Genomic DNA, 17,915 nt, shown 5'->3' with positions numbered 1-17,915 from the left:
CAGGTCCTGCCATGAACCCTGGCGTGCCTCCTAGCATGCACAGGCCCTAGCCTCAACCCTGGCATGCCTCCTAGCACATGCAGGCCCTTGCCCTAGTCTGAACCTGGCATAGCCCCTAACACGCACCTTGCCTTGCACTCTGCCTTGGACCCTGGTGTGCCCCCTAGCACGCACCCTGCCTTGAACTTTGCTTTGGACCCTGGTGTCTCCTAGCACTCATCCTGCCTGGACCCCTGCCTTGGCGTGTCTCCTAACATGCACCATGTCTTGAACTCCGGCGTCCCTCCTTGCCTGATCCCTGGTAGATGCCCAGAGCCTGCCGATCGCTGCCAGAGGTCCGGAACCTGAAGACTGCAGCCTAATGTCCGGAGCCTGTCGATCATTGCCAGATGTCCGGAGTCCAATGCCATCTAGCCCTTGCGGGAACCCTGGCGTGCCACATAGCACGTATCATGCCTTGGACCTTGGCGTGCCAACGCATGCACCTTGCTATGTTTCACTTTGTCCTTGTAACTATATCGTGTTCCTGATTAAACCCTGAGACCACGCTTTATTGAAGAAACCCTGTGACCACGCTTTGTTATGTCTTGTACCCTCCACGTTCCCTGTTGCCAGACACTCACACCTGTGTCTTTCTTGAGTCGGCAGTCTGGTTCCAGCAGTGGTGGTGGCTCACCCCCTTGGTCTTGCCCCTGACTCTCCCTGTGTAGGGGTGGTCCCTCACAAGGTCAGCTCGCCCTAGGTGGGTGGGTGCCACGACCCAGAGGGTCCACTCTAGAAATCAGCTCAGCTGAAGCTGACTCCGTCACAGTATACGTCACCTCACCTTATATACTGAACTTTGGGGTACATGTTTTTTCTATTAGTCACCTACTGACTAACCTTAAGGGGGTGAATTATGGGTATAGTTTTACATTTGGAATTAATAAAGTTTAGTTTTATCCTTTTGTCAGCAAACATGAGGAATGACAAGAGACAACCCATTTAAGAAAATTCTATTTTGGTTAAAACTATTCCAACATTATGAACATAAAAAAGGCTTTTCCCCTATGTGACGTCTCTGATGTTTATTAACAGTTGATTTCCAAGTAAAATATTTCCCACATTAAGAAAATGAAAATTGCTTCTCCTCTGTGTGACTGCTCTGATGTCTAGCAAGAATCACTTTCCGGTTAAAACATTTCCCACATTCTGAACAGCAAAAAAGGCTTCTCCCCTGTGTGCGTTCTTTGATGGCGATCAAGATCTATTTTCCATTTAAAGCATTTCCCACATTCTGAACATGAATATGGCTTCTCTGCTGTGTGAATTCTCTCATGTGTAACAAGACTTAAAATCTGAGTAAAACATTTCCCACATTCTGAACATCAAAAAGGCTTTTCTCCTGTGTGAGTTCTTTGGTGCTTAGCAAGATCCCCTTTCTGGTTAAAACATTTCCCACATTCTGAACATGAAAAAGGTTTCTCCCCTGTGTGAGTTCTTTGGTGCTTTACAAGATCCCCTTTCTGGTTAAAACATTTCCCACATTCTAAACAGGAAAAAGGCTTCTCCCCTGTGTGAATTCTCTGGTGGTTAACAAAATGTGATTTCTGGTTAAAACATTTCCCACAATTTGAACAGGAAAAAGGCTTCTCCCCAGTGTGAGTTCTATGGTGATCAACCAAACTTGATTTCCGGTTAAAACATTTCCCACATTCTGAACAGGAAAAAGGCTTCTCCCCTGTGTGAGTTCTCTGGTGGTTAGCAAAATGTGATTTCTGGTTAAAACATTTCCCACAATCTGAACAGGAAAAAGGCTTCTCCCCAGTGTGAGTTCTATGGTGATCAACCAAACTTGATTTTCGGTTAAAACATTTCCCACATTCTGAACAGGAAAAAGGCTTCTCCCCTGTGTGAATTCTCTGGTGGTTAACAAAATTTGATTTCTGGTTAAAACATTTCCCACATTCTGAACATGAAAAAGGCTTCTCCCCTGTGTGAGTTCTATTGTGTGTAACAAAATTAGATTTCTTGTGAAAACATTTCCCACAATCCGAACATGAAAATGAATTTTTTGCTTTAGGAGCAGTTTGTTTTTTAATGCCTCTTTTGTGACTTTGATTTTCCTTAGTAGTCAGTAATGAATCAGAAGATGGGACCTGTTTCATAGGATCAGATGACAGAACTTTGCTGTGAATGGATGATGATATATCTGGAGTAATAACAATCACTTCAGTTGTATCTTGTAGGATCTCAAGATCATCAGATTTAAAAATTGAAGATGTCAGCTGTCCCCCTGATATCCTGGTACAGTCATCTACCAAGACAAAAAACAATTTTTCTTTCATAAAATATCATTGAGTTTTATATTTTTGAACATTTCTACTTAAAGAAGTTGTCCACTACTGTAACTTTTTTTTTTCATAAATCTTGCTATTATGTGCCACTAAAAACATCCACTATGTTTATTTTAGCAATATTACCTTTTATCATGCTCTAGCAGCACATCCTCAGTGCTGGCTCCAGCTCTCATGGGGTTAATTGACAACTTTCTTTCTCCCGACTTACTGTGCTCTAATACTACAAGTTCCATGATGCATTGCACTGGCCTGTAAGCCAGCACCTAGCACACCCACTCCAAAACAGACCCAAACCCCTCCCTCCTCTCTCTTCAATTTGAAGCATCTTATTGTAAGGGTCTGTGCACAAATTGCGGATTCTAATGCGGATCCACAGCAGATTCTCCTGCATTGTACAGTACCATTATAGTCAATGTAAAACAAAAACCGCTGTGCACATGGTGCAGAAAATCAGCAGCATAAACGCTGAGGGTTCATTTCTGCAGCATGTCAATTCTTTGTGCGGATTCCGCAGCGTTTTACACCTGCTCCATTATAAGAATCCGCAGGTGTAAAAACGCAGGGGAAAGCCGAACAAAATCCGCTATAAATCCGCAGGTCATTTTAACTGCGGATTTAGCAAAATCCGCACGGAAAAATCGGCAGCACAATCCGCCACGTGTTCACATAAAACACATTGCAAGCATCATGAGCGCACACACAGGAGCGCGCACAGACACAGGCGTTCTTAATAATAAGTCGCCATGTACACACCGTTATAGTGCTGAGAGCTATAAGGCTGTGTGCACACTGGGCGGATTATTCCACACAGAATCCACAGCTCTTGGCAGAAAATGCAGGTGCGTTATTGATGCGTTTGTCATGCGGTTTTTCATGTGCTTTTTTACATGTGGATTGTATGTGTTTTTGTAACCTAAATAAAGATGTTATTTAACAAAAAAAAAGATTTGTGTTGCCATTTCTGTCCGACCTCCTCATTTACACTTGTCCATCCCACACTTCATTACACACATAGATATGGGATAGATAGATAGATATGGGATAGATATATGGATCTATATATAGATTTTTCCATAGATATTTTATTTCCATAGATATTTCCATATCCATGTTTATTAATGAACAATGTTTCATTTTAAAAAGTAAAAAAAAAATGGCGTGGGCTCCCGCGCAACTTTCTGCACCAGAGGAGGAAAGCCGACTGCCGGGGACCAATATTTTTTGCCTGGGAATGGGACAATACCCATGGCCCTTTCCCAGGCTATGAATATCAGCCCGCAGCTGTCTTCATAGCCTTTACTGGCTATTAAAAAAAGGGACCCCCCAAAAAATGACGTGGGGGTCCCCCTAAATTTTATGCTGCAGGCTGATATTCATAGCCTAGGAAAGGGCCATGGATATTGGACCCCCCCAGCTACAAATGCCAGCCTGCAGCCGCCCCAGAAATGGCGCATATATAAGATGCGCCATTTCTGGCACTTAGCCCCTCTCTTCCCACTCCCGTGTAGCGGTGGGATATGGGGTAATAAGGGGTTAATGTCACCTTGCTATTGGAAAATGACATTAAGCCCGGTTTAACAATGGAGTGGCGTCAGCCTATCCATTATTAATCTTATAGTAATAAAGGGTTAAAAAACACACACATAAGAATAAAGTATTTTAATGAAATAAAACACAACATGGATATCATATTTTTATTGCACGCCCAGATCCAAGTGACGCCCTCGGTCTCCTCTAATAAAAAGTAAAAAAATAAACAAACCGTATACTCCCTGTCCGGCACAGTCCAATTAATAACGAGTGTCCCACGACGATCTCCCCTATAGAACAGTGACATCAGGTGATGTGACCGCTCTATAGCGCCTCCCAGTGGTGAACTGACAGGAGACAATGGCTCCTGCAGTGCATCACTGAGGTGACATGAGTTCAGGCTCTCACTTTCCAGCAATGCTGCATGAGAATTAGGGTTAGGGCTTGGGTTAGGGTTACGGGACCACTTTCCCGGCGGCGGAGGGATACACAGGGGAGGATTACCTCCGTCTATCATTTCATTGCTGGGGCCCCTGGAGAGCGGTCGCATCAGCTGATGCGGCTGCTCTACACGGGAGATCGTCGTGGGACCCTCGTTATTATCTGGACTACAGCGGAAAGGTGAGTATAGGTTGCTTTATTATTTTATTTTTATTACAGAAGATCGATGGCTTCGGGGAACTAGGTGATTGGTAAGTATATACTCTATGTTGTGTTGTATGTTATATGTATATTCTATATGTTGTATGTTCAGAATGTGTTTTTTTTTTTTTTTCACTTTCAACACATTAGCCGGATAATGGGACTACTTCTGTCCCATCATTGGCTAATGTGTCACTCACTGACAGTGTAGCAAGCATCACCTGATGGGACTTGTAGATGATGATGCTTGCCTGCATACACACGCATGCGCACACCCCCCCGCATAGCCCCGGCACCGCCAGCACAGCACGCAGACTCCCCCGCACAGCCCTGGCAACACCCACACAGCCCACCCACCCTCCCGCAAAGCCGGCAGACCCCCGCACGGCCCGTCCACCCCCTGCACAGCCAGCATACAGCCTGCAGACCGCAGCACAGCCCGCCCACCACCCCCCGCACAGCAGCCCAGACCCCCGCACGACCCTTCCACCCCCCGCAGAGCCGGCACCAGCAGACAGCCTGCATACCCCCACACAGCCCGCCCACCCTCCGCACAGCTGGCAGACAGTCCGCAGACCCGGCACAGCCCCTTCACCTCCCGTACAGCCAGCAGACAGCCTGCAGACCCCTGCACGGCCCCCCCCCACACAGCAGCCCGCAGACCCCTACACAGCCCCGTCACTCTTGATGGGTGAGGAGACAGACGCTGCGGAGTGACGGGGCTGTGATGTCTGGTGCAGCACCGCCCACACACTACTGTGACTCTTGATGAGTGACAGCAGTGTGTTGATACTGGGTCACGCCTGCTGATGTCACATCAATTTCCATAGTCAGGAAATTGACGTGACATCAGCAGATGTTAGCGGCGGCTGTAGCCTGGCGGTCACATGACTCGGACTCAGCCGCCCGCATAGCGCCGCTCACAGGCAGAATTGGCAACGCAAGGTAATTACAAAAATCATTATGGGCCCCGGGGGGATACAATAGGGGGGTTACTAAAAAGTAGTGGACAACCTGTTTAAATTGTCCGTAAAAATGGCAAGCTATGCAAAAAACTTTAACCGTGTTGCATTTTGGTGCACTCGGCGCACCGTCAAAGGGACGCATGCGCCGGCAAATACATACCTGCGCACGGCCTGCGTACCCAATGCTAAAGATAGGATACGCAGGCCGCATGCAGCGTCATGCGCCCATAGGTGGAGCTGACCGGAGGAGGGGCGGCCATGCGCATCCCTCCACAGCTCCAGGAAATGCTAGTGTGAAAGTAGCCTTACAAGTGCTGCTGCCAAGAGCTGTGTCAGTCATTGATTTTGCAATAAAGTAAAAAACAGATAAGGCAGGTTAGGGTTAGTGCTATAGTTAGGGTTAGTGTTGGGACTAAAGTTAGGGTTACTGTTAGGGTTTATTCTAAAGTTAGGGCTAGGGTAAAGAATTAGGCTTTTCTCAATTGCCTGCCCAATAATTTGGTCACGTCATGTCGTAGTTTTCTATTTACGAAAAAAAATAAATAAAATAAAATGGCCCGTCAGTATTATAGTGCAGAGGAGGCTTATGCACTTTTATGTTCTGACAGTGAAGAAAGTGCAGTGTCAGATGGTGATGTGGATTTCGAGGGCTTTAGTAGCAGCGATAGTGATAGCTCAGAAATGAGCAGTGATTCTGGTCCATCCTCACACACAAGGACCAGTACAACAAGAAGGACAAATAGCGCTTCTGGAGAAATGTCTCCAACTCAGGGAACAATGCCCAGTACTAGCGCTGTCCCCAGTGCTCGTGAATTGGCGCACACCAATGTCCAAGAAGCTTTGCCTCTTGATGTAGCATTTCCCAGATGGGAGGCTTCGGTTTCGGCTACTCCATTCATCCCTAATTTTAATGCCATTCCTGGTATAAATGTGGAGGTGGAAAATTTTGGACCAATTATTTTTTTAATATGTTTATGACAGATAGCTTGCTAGAGCATATTAGCTTACAAATTTATATGCGTCCCAATTCATCAGCCAGAATCCACAATCCTATTATGGTAGGTCACATTTATGGACACCAACTAGAAATGAAATTTTTTTTAGGACTTACATTCGCTATGTGTCTTGTTAAAAAAGCCCTGTTCAAGCCACCCCTATGTTTTTGCCGTTATTCCTAGGACCCGTTATGAAATGCTCATGAGATTTTGGCATTTTAATGACAATAGTCAATGCCTGCCCAGAAATGTCCCAGAACATGACAGAATATACAAAATCAGACCCATCATCGAAGACTTGACAGAAAAGTTCTTAAAGCTCTACACCCCAACAGAAAACATTTCCATTGATGAGTCCCTTGTAAAATTCAAAGGAAGACTGGACCTCAAGCAATTTATTCCTTCTGAGAGGGCAAGGTTCGGAATTAAGCTCTATAAAATGTGCGTGAGTTCAACCAGATACACATCAGCTTTTCACATTTATGAGGGGAAAGATAGACAACTAATCCCACCAGGATGCCCTACTTATCTGGGGACATCTGGAAAAATCGTTTTGAGCCTTTTTTTACAAAAAGGCTACATTCTGTATGTTGACAACTACTGTACCAGCATACACCTATTTAAAAGTCTGGTTGAACATAACATAGGGGCTTGTGGGACCATTCTCAAAAACCATCAGGGGTTTCCACAATCATTGGTCAAAGAACATTTCCGAATGGGGCAGTCAGGGGCTTTATGCAATGGAGAGCTGCTTGTCCTTAAGTATAAGGATGAAAAATATATTTTTATCCTGAGCTCGATCCACACAGATGCCACAAGGGCCACTGCAGACCAACAGGGATCCACTACTCCAAAACCTGTGTCTATCATTGACTACAACAAATATGTGGGGGGTGGACCTTGCAGATCAGGTTCTACAGCCATACCAGGTATCAAGAAAATCATATACCTAGTATAAAAAGTTAGTCATGTATTTGTTTCAGGTGGCCACATATAATTCTTTTGTGTTATACAAAAAAGCCGGAAATGCAGATACTTTCCTTGATTATCAGGAAAAGGTCATGTAAATCTTGTTTTTGAAAATTTTGTCCCCACCAATCCTTTAGAATGTGAAGATGTTAGAAGACTCACTGAGCGACATTATATTGCACTCATCCCAGTAACTGAAACAAGAAAGAACCCCCAGAGAAGATGTCGTGTATGTTCCTAGAGAGGAATGAGGCATGATACCCGCTATTATTACCCACAATGCCCATCACTGCCAGCCTTATGCCTCCATGACTGCTTTACAATCTCCACACAGAACCACGTTTTTGAACTGTTTTGACAATCAAGCATTTGGTTTATTTGGTGACAGACACTTTTGAGTAGAGCTGACTTAACAATTTCCGGGGGTAGGTGGGGGGAGGTCTCCAGAGACACAAGTTGGGCACAATATATTGGGCACTACAATGACATTTTTGCAATTTTTGCTCTAAAACTTCCACTACGTGTTTCTGGAAATCATCCATGTAGTGAAAATGGTCACTATATCCATAGATGAATTCCCAGAGGGGTGTCATTTCCAAAATGGGGTCACTTCAGGGGGGATTCTGTTGTTTTGGCACTTAGCGGCTCTCCAAAGTGCCACAACAGCAGAATCCTCCCTGAAGTGACCCCATTTTGGAAATGACACCCCTCTGGGAATTGGAAATGACACCCCTTGCAAATTCATCTATGTACACCCATAGATTTACCTATGATGACCATTTACCTATCTACCTATTTTCCAATGTAAAATCTGGGGTTAAAACAATATTTTAGTGGTTAAAATATAATTGTTTTTTCTTCACTGCCCAATTGTATAATTGTCTATGGAACAGCTGTGGTGTCAGTATGCTCACTGCACCACTAGAAGAATTCATTCAGGGAAGTATTTGGTAAAATGCAGTCACTTTTGGGGCCTATGCTGTTCTGGCACCTCAGGGGCTCTGACAATGTGACATGTCACCCACAAACAATTCCAGCAAAATCTGCTCTCCAATATGGCGCTCCTTCCCTTCCGAGCTCTGCCATGCACCCAAACAGTGGTTTACCCCCACATATGGGGGTGTCAGCGTACTCAGGACAAACTAAAATATATATCGAGGTAAAAAGATTTAGGAAAAATTTTATTTTTTTTATTTCCATGGCTCTACGCTATAAACTTCTGTGAAGCACTTGGGGGTTCAAGGTGCTCAATACACATCTGGATAAGTTCCCTAAAGGGTCTAGTTTCCAAAATGGGGTCACTTGTTGGGGGTTTCCACTGTTTAGGTACATCAGGGGCTCTCCAAACACGACATGGCAACCGCTAATTATTCCAGCATATTTTACATTCAAAAAGTCAAATGACGCCGCCATCGCTGGTGACATTTTGCTGGATGTAACTTTTTTCTAAGCCTCACAATAGTCACAATATTATAGGCATTATCACCAATAATATCAATGCTATTATATGTATTATGTAATAATGGGGGGCAGGTCAGTGAGGGATCAGCGACCTGTCATAAGCCAATACAGATGAATATGTAATCAGACCACATAAAGCCCCGCCCACAGCCCCACCCACAGCACCGCCCCAGAGCACGAGAATCTCATTACTGAAAACTACAAATACAGATTAAACAACAGTAAACCAGAGTTGAATTCATTTATGGTGGACCATTGGAGCTACTATGAATCCTGACCAGAAGATCAGAGAAAATAATAATAATAATAATAATAATAATAATAATAATAATAATAAATTTTATTTCTATAGCGCCGACATATTCCGCAGCACTTTACATTTCAGAGGGGATTTGTACAGACAATAGACATTACAGCATAACAATAATCACATAGATTATAACAAATGCCAAGAGGAATGAGGGCCCTGCTCGCAAGCTTACAATCTATGAGGAAAGAGGTAGACACGAAAGGTGGGTGGTAACAGTTGCCCTGATTGTATGGACCAGCCATAATGTTAAGTGTGTAACAGTACAGACACAGAGGGCTAATGGATGCATAAAGCATGTGGGAACATGATGCGGGGAACCTGGTTATGGTAAAACTTTTGGCTGTGCCACACAGGGATAGATTAGGTTAATGTGTTGAGTTGATAGGCCAGTCTGAATAAATGCGTTTTTAGGGCACGCTTAAAATTGTAGGGATTGGGGACTAATCGTATTGACCTGGGAAGTGCATTCCAAAGAATTGGTGCAGCACGTGTAAAGTCTTGGAGACGGGAGTGGGAGGTTCTGATTATTGAGGATGCTAACCTCAGGTCATCTGCAGAATGGAGGGCGCGGGTAGGGTGGTAAACTGAAACAAGGGAGGAGATGTAGGGTGGTGCTGAGCCATGGAGGGCTTTGTGGGTGAGGGTAATAAGTTTGTACTGGATTCTGGAGTGGATGGGTAGCCAGTGTAATGACTGGCAAAAGGTAGAGGCATCGGTGTAACGATTGGGGAGGAATATGATCCTGGCTGCAGCATTCAAGACAGATTGGAGAGTGTAGAGTTTGGTAAGAGGGAGACCGATTAGAAGAGAGTTACAATAGTCGAGACGAGAATGAATAAGAGAAACAGTAAGAGTTTTTGCAAAAGTAAGAAAAGGTCGAATTCTAGAAATGTTTTTGAGGTGCAGATGACAAGAGCGAGCCAGTGATCGAATGTAGAGGGCAAAGGAAAGCTCAGAATCAAGTATGACCCCAAGACAGCGGGCATGTTGCTGGGGAGTAATAGCGGAGCCACACACAGAAATGGCAATGTCGGGTATAGGTACATTAGTAGAGGGAGGAAACACAAGGAGTTCAGTCTTTGACAGGTTCAGTTTCAGATATAGTGAGGACATGATGTTAGACACAGCGTTTAGACAATCGCTGGTGTTTTCTAGAAAGGCTGGTGTGATGTCAGGAGAAGCGTATAATTGGGTGTTATCAGCATAGAGATGGTACTGGAAACCAAATCTACTGATTGTTTGACCAATATGGGCAGTGTACAAGAAGAGGAGGGGGCCTAGAACCGATCCTTGAGGAACCTCAACAGTAAGGGGAAGGTGAGAGGAGGAGGAACCGGCAAAAGATACAGTAAAGGAGCAGTCAGAGAGATAGGAGGAGAACCATGAGAGAACGGTGTCCTTGAGGCCAATGGAACGGAGCATAGTGAGGAGGAGGAGCTGATGATCCACAGTGTCGAATGCTGCAGAGAGATCCAAGAGAATTAGCATGGAGTAATGACCATTTGGTTTAGCTGTTAGTAGATCATTAGAGACTTTAGTGAGGGCAGTTTCAGTAGAGTGTAAGGAGCGTAAACCGGATTGGAGAGGGTCAAGAAGAGAGTTATCAGAGAGATAGTGGATAAGACGGGAGTGGACCAGGCGTTCCAGGAGTTTAGAAATGAAGGGAAGATTAGAGACAGGTCTATAGTTAGCGGCACAGTTTTGGTCGAGGGATGGTTTTTTAAGTAGTGGATGTATGATGGCATGCTTAAATGAGGAGGGAAAGATACCAGAAGAGAGAGAGAGAGGTTAAATATTTTAGTTAGGTGAGGGGTGACAGCAGGGGAAAGGGACTGGAGGAGATGTGACGGAAATGGGTCACTGATGCAAAAGGTTGGGCGAGAAGATTCAAGGAGCCTGCTTACTTCTTCTTCTATTACTGGTTCAAAATCAGAGAGTGAGCTAGATGCAGTGGGGGAGGGAGGACAGTGCATGGTATGAGGTGATTGGGAGATAATTTCCTGTCAAATCTGGTCAATTTTTTCTTTTAAGTAATTGGCCAGATCGTCAGCTCAGAGCTCCGTGGTTGGGGCCTGTACTCTTGGGTTGAGTAGAGAATGATAAGTGTCATAGAGACGTTTCGGGTTATTGGACAGTGAGGTGATGAGGGTGTTGAAATAGGTTTGTTTGGAGAGGTGAAGGGCAGTGTTGTATGTTCTAAGCATAAACTTATAATGGATGAAATCTTCGTGTAGATTGGATTTTCTCCACAGACGTTCGGCGCACCTGGAGCCGCTGCAAACGTGTTTGCACCGTGTGCCAGGATTGTCGCCGTCTGTGTTGTGGTGTTCTATTTATAGGAGGTGCAAATTCATCCAGGGCAGTTTGAAGTGTTTCATTGTAATGCTTCAATGCAGAATCAGGACATGAGAGGGAGGAGTTAGGGGCCAATGAAGACTGCAAGTTCTTCATAAGTTTCTGGGTGTTAATGGCCTGTATGTTTCTATAAGTATGGACAGTGGGGGTGACATGAGCAGCCTGGCAGTTCTTGATAGAGAATGAAAGAAGATTGTGGTCAGAGTGCGGGAGAGGGGAGTTTGCAAAATCATCCACTGCACAAAGAAAATAATATTGCTCCCCATTTCAGGAGAGATTGTGCAGTAATCTGAATTCCTTTGGATCAAAAACAATGTAATTGGTTGTAAGTTCTATAGAAAAGGGCTTTCACTGCCCAAAGTCATTTGAACAGTTTTGGGTGGAGGAGAATGTTGTGATCTAGAGGCAAAATGGTGATCATGGTAATACGGCCGGACTACACCACCGATAAAGCAGCCACAGCCGGTGACTGAGAGGAATCTGTGACTTCTCTGCATTCAGTGGTTACTACTCACCTGGGTAGTCATATGTGGGAATCTCCTCATTACACCACTCATCATCTCTCACATATGTCTCTGTAGTATTAATATGGGTCAGATCTTCACCCTGAAACAAATATTGTAAAAGTCACAGACAGATGGAGAAGTCCCATCTATGATCAGCTCTAATCCTGCCATCTCCACCGTTCTCATTACACAAGTATAAAACATATAATACTGGTGGATAAAACAAGACTGAGCACAAGACCTTCACAGCCGTCTACACATCATAGGGGAGATCTCCTGACACCTTCTCTCCATCTACCTGATGATCCTGAGAAACACTGGGATCTTCTTGGCTACAGTCCTGTGGAAGAAGAGGACGGGGACATCTCTCTTGTGTTGTCCTCTTAATGGATAGAGCTGGAGGAAACACACAAAGGGACTGAATTCATTCTCTACATACAGATAATTATAGGCCGTGTGTATTTAGTCCTATTACCTGGTGATGTGAGGGGATGGGGAACCTCCATTATGACGTTCTTGTACAGATCTCTGTGTCCTTCTAAATACTCCCACTCCTCCATGGAGAAATAGACAGCGACATCCTGACACCTTATAGGAACCTGACACATACAATGATACCGTCATCCCCCCAATCCCTTCATAGTGTTACTGTATAATGTCCCAGCATTCCCAGCAGTGTCACCTCTCCAGTCAGCAGCTCAATCATCTTGTAGATGAGTTCTAGGATCTTCTGGTGATTGATGCCCTCATGGATCAGGGGGTGAGGTGGAGGCCCCGTGATTGGGCTCAGGGGTCTTCCCCATCCCTCAGACACAGGGTCCTGACAGCGATCACTAGAGGTCTTCTTCACCACTGTGTAATCCTGGTTATGGAGAGACACATTAATAAATCTCACTACAGACATTTCCAGAGTCCTCACCTCTCCAGTTCTGTCCACCTGTTATTCCCATAGATAAGAATGATGTAATGTGACGACATCAGAATCTCTCACCTCTCCAGTGAGACGGAAGAGGATCTCTAGGGTGAGGTGTAATATCCTCTCCGCCATCTTGTCTCTGTCCATATCCATCCTTGATGGGTAAATCAGGAAAACTCTCTTCTGTAGAAGATCTTCACTGAGAGGATCCGATATTGTAGAAACCTGAATGAGAAGAAGATGAGCCGATGTAACATCATAAGAATCCTGTGTAATAATACAATTACTGGAGATAATAAGGGAAACATATGAGGAGATTTATTATTTTACAGGGTTTAGTTTTCTTCCCTGACATCTACTAATAAAACCTATATATTTAGGCCACAGACAACAAGCAGTTTCCTCCTCGGAGTCGGCAACACGTTCCTCATAGACTCATCTTCCATAACGCTAATTCTCGTCTCATTACCGACACTGGAATCGGCATCAGCAATACTGCAGGAGATATTCATTACATGCGACATGAGAAATAACTCCTTCATGATGAGGACGACATCTTCATCTTCTGCTACGGCTCTAGAAACAGATTTGGCCAGAGTCGGTCACTGACTCCATCCCCACCGGCCGTCTATATGAAGGTTTCCCGTCTTCCCCGCACTGGAATCTTCAATAATAATAATAATCTTTATTTATATAGCGCCAACATATTCCTCAGCGCTTTACAGTTTAACAGTTTCAAAACACAAGTCATAAGTAACAACGTTAACAATACAATAATTAAAGCAAAATAAGACGAAATAAGATGACCCTGCTCGTGAGAGCTTACAATCTACAATGAGGTGGGGGAGATACAAAGTACAGGTGTGAATTTACAATTGTATATTTACAATGAAGGTTCAGCCATCTTGAGGGAGTGAAGGATGGATGGAGATAGTGAATGGGCTACACACGCACACTTACACATAGAATGACTTTGATTAGCGAACGTGATAAGCCGCTCTGAACAAATGTGTTTTAAAGGAGCGCCTAAAACAATGCAAACTGTGGTTAGTCCTAATTTCTTGGGGTAGAGCATTCCAGAGTATAGGAGCAGCACGGGAGAAGTCTTGGAGTCGGGAGTGGGAGGTACGGATTAGTGCAGAGGTTAGTCGAAAGTCGTCTGCAGAGAGCAGCGATCGGCTAGGCCGATAGAAAGAAATGAGGGAGGAGATGTAGGGGGGTTGCCGCACCATGGAGAGCTTTGTGGGTGAGAACAAGTACTTTGAATCGGATCCTATAATGAATGGGCAGCCAGTGTAATGACTGACGAAGAGCGGACACATCCGAGTACCGATTAGCCAGATGGATGACACTGGCTGCTGCATTAAGTATGGACTGGAGGGGGGATAGTCGAGTGACGGGGAGGCCAATTAATAGAGCATTGCAGTAATCCAGGCGGGAGTGGATCAATGCTACAGTGAGGGTTTTTGTTGTTTCCATGGTGAGAAAAGGGCGAATTCTAGAGATGTTCTTTAGGTGTAAGCAGCAAGAGCGGGCAAGAGATTGTACATGGGATGTGAAGTAGAGATTGGTGTCAAACATAACACCCAGACAGCGCGCCTGCTGCAGGGTTGTTATTGTGGTACCACCCACAGAGAGGGAAATGTCAGATTTAAGGGAGGTTAGTAGATGGCGGGAGCAGAAGTTCAGTTTTAGAGAGGTTGAGTTTCAGATAGAGAGTGGACATGACGTTGGAGACTGCGGACAGACAGTCACTGGCGTTCTGTAGTACAGAGGGGGTAAGGTCGGGGGAAGACATCCCTAGTTGTGTGTCATCAGCATAAAGATGGTACTGAAAGCCAAATCTGCTGATGATCTGTCCAATTGGGGCCGTGTAGAGAGAGAAAAGAAGGGGGCCAAGGACTGAGCCCTGAGGTACCCCGACAGCAAGAGGAAGAGGAGATGACGTGGAGCCAGAGAACAAAACACTGAAGGAGCGGTCAGAGAGATAAGAAGAGAACCAGGAGAGTGCAGTGTCCTTAATGCCTAGTGACTGGAGCCTAGAGAGTAGGAGATGGTGGTCAACAGTGTCGAAAGCTGCAGATAGATCGAGAAGAATGAGCAGAGAGTGGTTACCGTTACGTTTTGCTGTCAGAAGGTCATTGGTCACTTTGATAAGTGCAGTTTCAGTCGAATGTAGGGGGCGGAAGCCGGACTGTGAAGGGTCTAGAAGGGAGTGAGTGGAGAGGTAACGGGTAAGGCGGGAGTAAACTAGGCGCTCCAAAAGTTTAGAGATGAAGGGGAGATTGGAGACTGGTCTGTAGTTGTTTGTGCAGGATGGGTCGAGAGCAGGTTTCTTTAGTAATGGAGTAACAATGGCGTGTTTGAAGGAGGATGGGAAAATGCCCGAGGAGAGGGAGAGATTAAAGATTGTAGTTAGGTGGGTTGTGACGACTGGAGAGAGAGACTGGAGGAGATGTGAGGGCATGGGGTTGGTAGTGCATGTAGTCGGATGAGAAGAAGAGAGGAGTCTGGAGACTTCTTCTTCTGTGATGGGATCAAATGTGGAAAGTGAGCCAGGGAAGATGCAGGAAGGGATGGGAGTCACAGCACTTGGTGGTTGGGAGCAGATTTCCTGACGGATATTATCTATTTTTTCTGTAAAGTTGGAGGCCAGGTCATCAGCACAAATGTCTGTGATAGGGGCTTGTGCTTTTGGCCTGAGGAGGGAGTGAAAAGTGTCAAAAAGTTTCTTGGGGTTGTTGGCTAGTGAGGAGATCAGGGTGGTGAAGTAGGTCTGTTTGGCGAGGTGAAGGGCAGCGTTATAGGTTCTTAACATAAATTTGAAGTGGATGAAGTCTTCTGGTGTGAGGGTTTTTCTCCATAGGCGTTCAGCACTCCTAGAGCATCGCTGGAGAAGTTGAGTTTGTGATGTGAGCCAGGGCTGTTTTACTCTGTGTTTGGAGGTTCTGAGGGTGAGGGGAGCTACTTGGTCAAGGGTGCTTCTAAGTGTGTCATTGTAGTGATGAACAGCCAGATTAGGACAGGAAAAAGTGGATAGGGGACAGTGATGAGTGTAGGGAATCTGAAAGTGTCTGAGGGTTAAGGGCTTGTAGATTTCTGACTGTGTGGGAGGTAGGAGTGAGCTGGGGTGGGTGAGGATTTGTGAGTGTGAAGGAGAGAATGTTGTGGTCAGAGAGTGGAAGCGGTGAGTTATTTAGGTGGGAGATTGAGCAGAGCCGGACAAAGACCAGATCAAGGGTGTTACCGTCCTTGTGTGTCTCAGAGGTTGAAAGCTGCGAGAGGCCTAGAGAGGTGGTTAGTGATAGAAGCTGGGATGCAGATGTGGAAGTAGGGCTGTTAATGGAGATGTTGAAGTCTCCCAGGATGAGGGTTGGAAGTTCTGAGGACATGAAGTGCGGCAGCCAGGCTGAAAAGTGGTCAAGGAAGTGGGTGGGTGAGCCTGGGGGCCGGTATATGACCGCTACCCTGAGGGAGAGGGGACGAAAGAGCCTGATGGTGTGGACCTCAAAAGGGAATAAGAGTGATGGAACTGGGGGGGATGACCTGGAAAGTGCATTGTGGGGACAAGAGTATGCCGACTTCACCACCATGTCTGTTTGTGGGTTTCGGGGAGTGAGAGAATTGTAAGCCACCGTAGGAAATGGCAGCAGGAGAGACAGTGTCAGAATCCTGAATCCAGCTTTCAGTGAGGGCCAACAGATTAAGAGAGTTGTTCAGAAAGTAGTTGTGTAGGAAAGGAAGCTTGTTACAAGCAGACCGTGGATTCCAGAGGGCACAATTAAAAGATGGAGATGAGGGAGTGCAAGTAATGTTAATAAGATTATTACGGTTTCGATATGAGGTAGGGTAGGGGTTGAGGTTGGGGGATGGTGGACCAGGGTTGGGGGAGATGTCCCCTGAAATCAGTAGGAGTAGGAAGATAAAGAGCAAATAGTTGTTGGAATTGTACGTAGTTTTTTTCTGCGATGCGTTTGGGCAAGATGGGCTAGGGTTTCTCAGGAAGGTGAGTACATGTGAGCTGTACATGGGAAAGGGAAGTATAGAGGGGCTGATGTGTACGAGTCATGATGGAGGGGGGATAGGGTGGTGAATGTGGATGGCAAGGGAACACAGTAGGATAAAAATAAAGCACATGGTTAAAGGGGAGAGCAAAGTGTGGGTTACCTGACTCCTGCCCTGACTAACTGCCATGTATAACTGCCGTTTTGCTGGTTGCTTAGCTTCTGTGATGCTTTGCTTATGGGATGCTTGCGTGCTGCACCCCACACTTTATAGTGAAGGGACAGGAGAGAGGGTCTGTTCCCAGGAGCTACAGTCTGAGGAAAGGGCTAAAAAGTAGAGTTGAGCGACTTTTGGTTTTTTAGGGTCGCGTTTCGTTTCGTGAAACCCGACTTTTCCAAAAGTCGGGTCGAGCAAGATCGTCCGATTATAGGGAAAAGTCGGGGTCGTCCCGAAACACGAAACCCAATGTAAGTCAATGGGGAATAAAAGTCGGCAGTGAGAGGAGGACAGGAAACACACCTACAGTGCCCATTTGAATGCCAAAAGCATCAATTCTTCTTACTTAAGCTTGTCAACCTTAATTAACTTCATAATACAAGTTATGCACTGAAAAATGGGGGTTATATGGCTAAAGTTGTTGGGGGGGAGGGCTGGCTGCAGGTTTTCATGTGCCCTGGGCGAAAGAGCGCCCCTTTAACACATACCACAACTCATCATGCTCCGATACGGCAGATAAATAGCGGTATAGTACAATGAAAAATACCTCACTTTTTACATCTCATGACGAGGCCCATCTATTTCTCCATACAGAATCATTGGTCCCATATAATGTTTGAAACAGTATATGATGAGCTCCACATAATGCTACAGTATATGTTGGTCCCCATGGATGAAGCTCCACTGTCTTATGGGCCCAAATAAT

The 17,915-nt window shown here is 45.3% G+C and overlaps 1 protein-coding gene across 1 annotated transcript; it reads right to left on the bottom strand.

Moving 5' to 3' along the window:
* Positions 1–978: 978 nt before the first annotated feature.
* LOC141082205 (uncharacterized) lies at positions 979–12,466 on the bottom strand. Its single transcript, XM_073566158.1, has 3 exons — positions 12,371–12,466; positions 12,082–12,172; positions 979–2,296 (listed from the first exon to the last, which is right to left on the bottom strand). Exon 3 carries the CDS (start codon positions 2,145–2,147, stop codon positions 1,368–1,370), a length of 780 nt encoding a protein of 259 aa, XP_073422259.1. The 5' UTR covers positions 2,148–2,296; positions 12,082–12,172; positions 12,371–12,466; the 3' UTR covers positions 979–1,367.
* Positions 12,467–17,915: the final 5,449 nt, after the last annotated feature.

Source organism: Dendrobates tinctorius, unplaced genomic scaffold (genome assembly GCF_039654945.1).
Source record: "Dendrobates tinctorius isolate UK_male_01 unplaced genomic scaffold, ASM3965494v1 ptg000017l, whole genome shotgun sequence".
Taxonomy (NCBI): domain Eukaryota; kingdom Metazoa; phylum Chordata; class Amphibia; order Anura; family Dendrobatidae; genus Dendrobates; species Dendrobates tinctorius.
The sequence above is the reverse complement of the archived record's forward strand: the minus strand, read 5'-3'. Positions and strand labels throughout refer to the sequence as shown.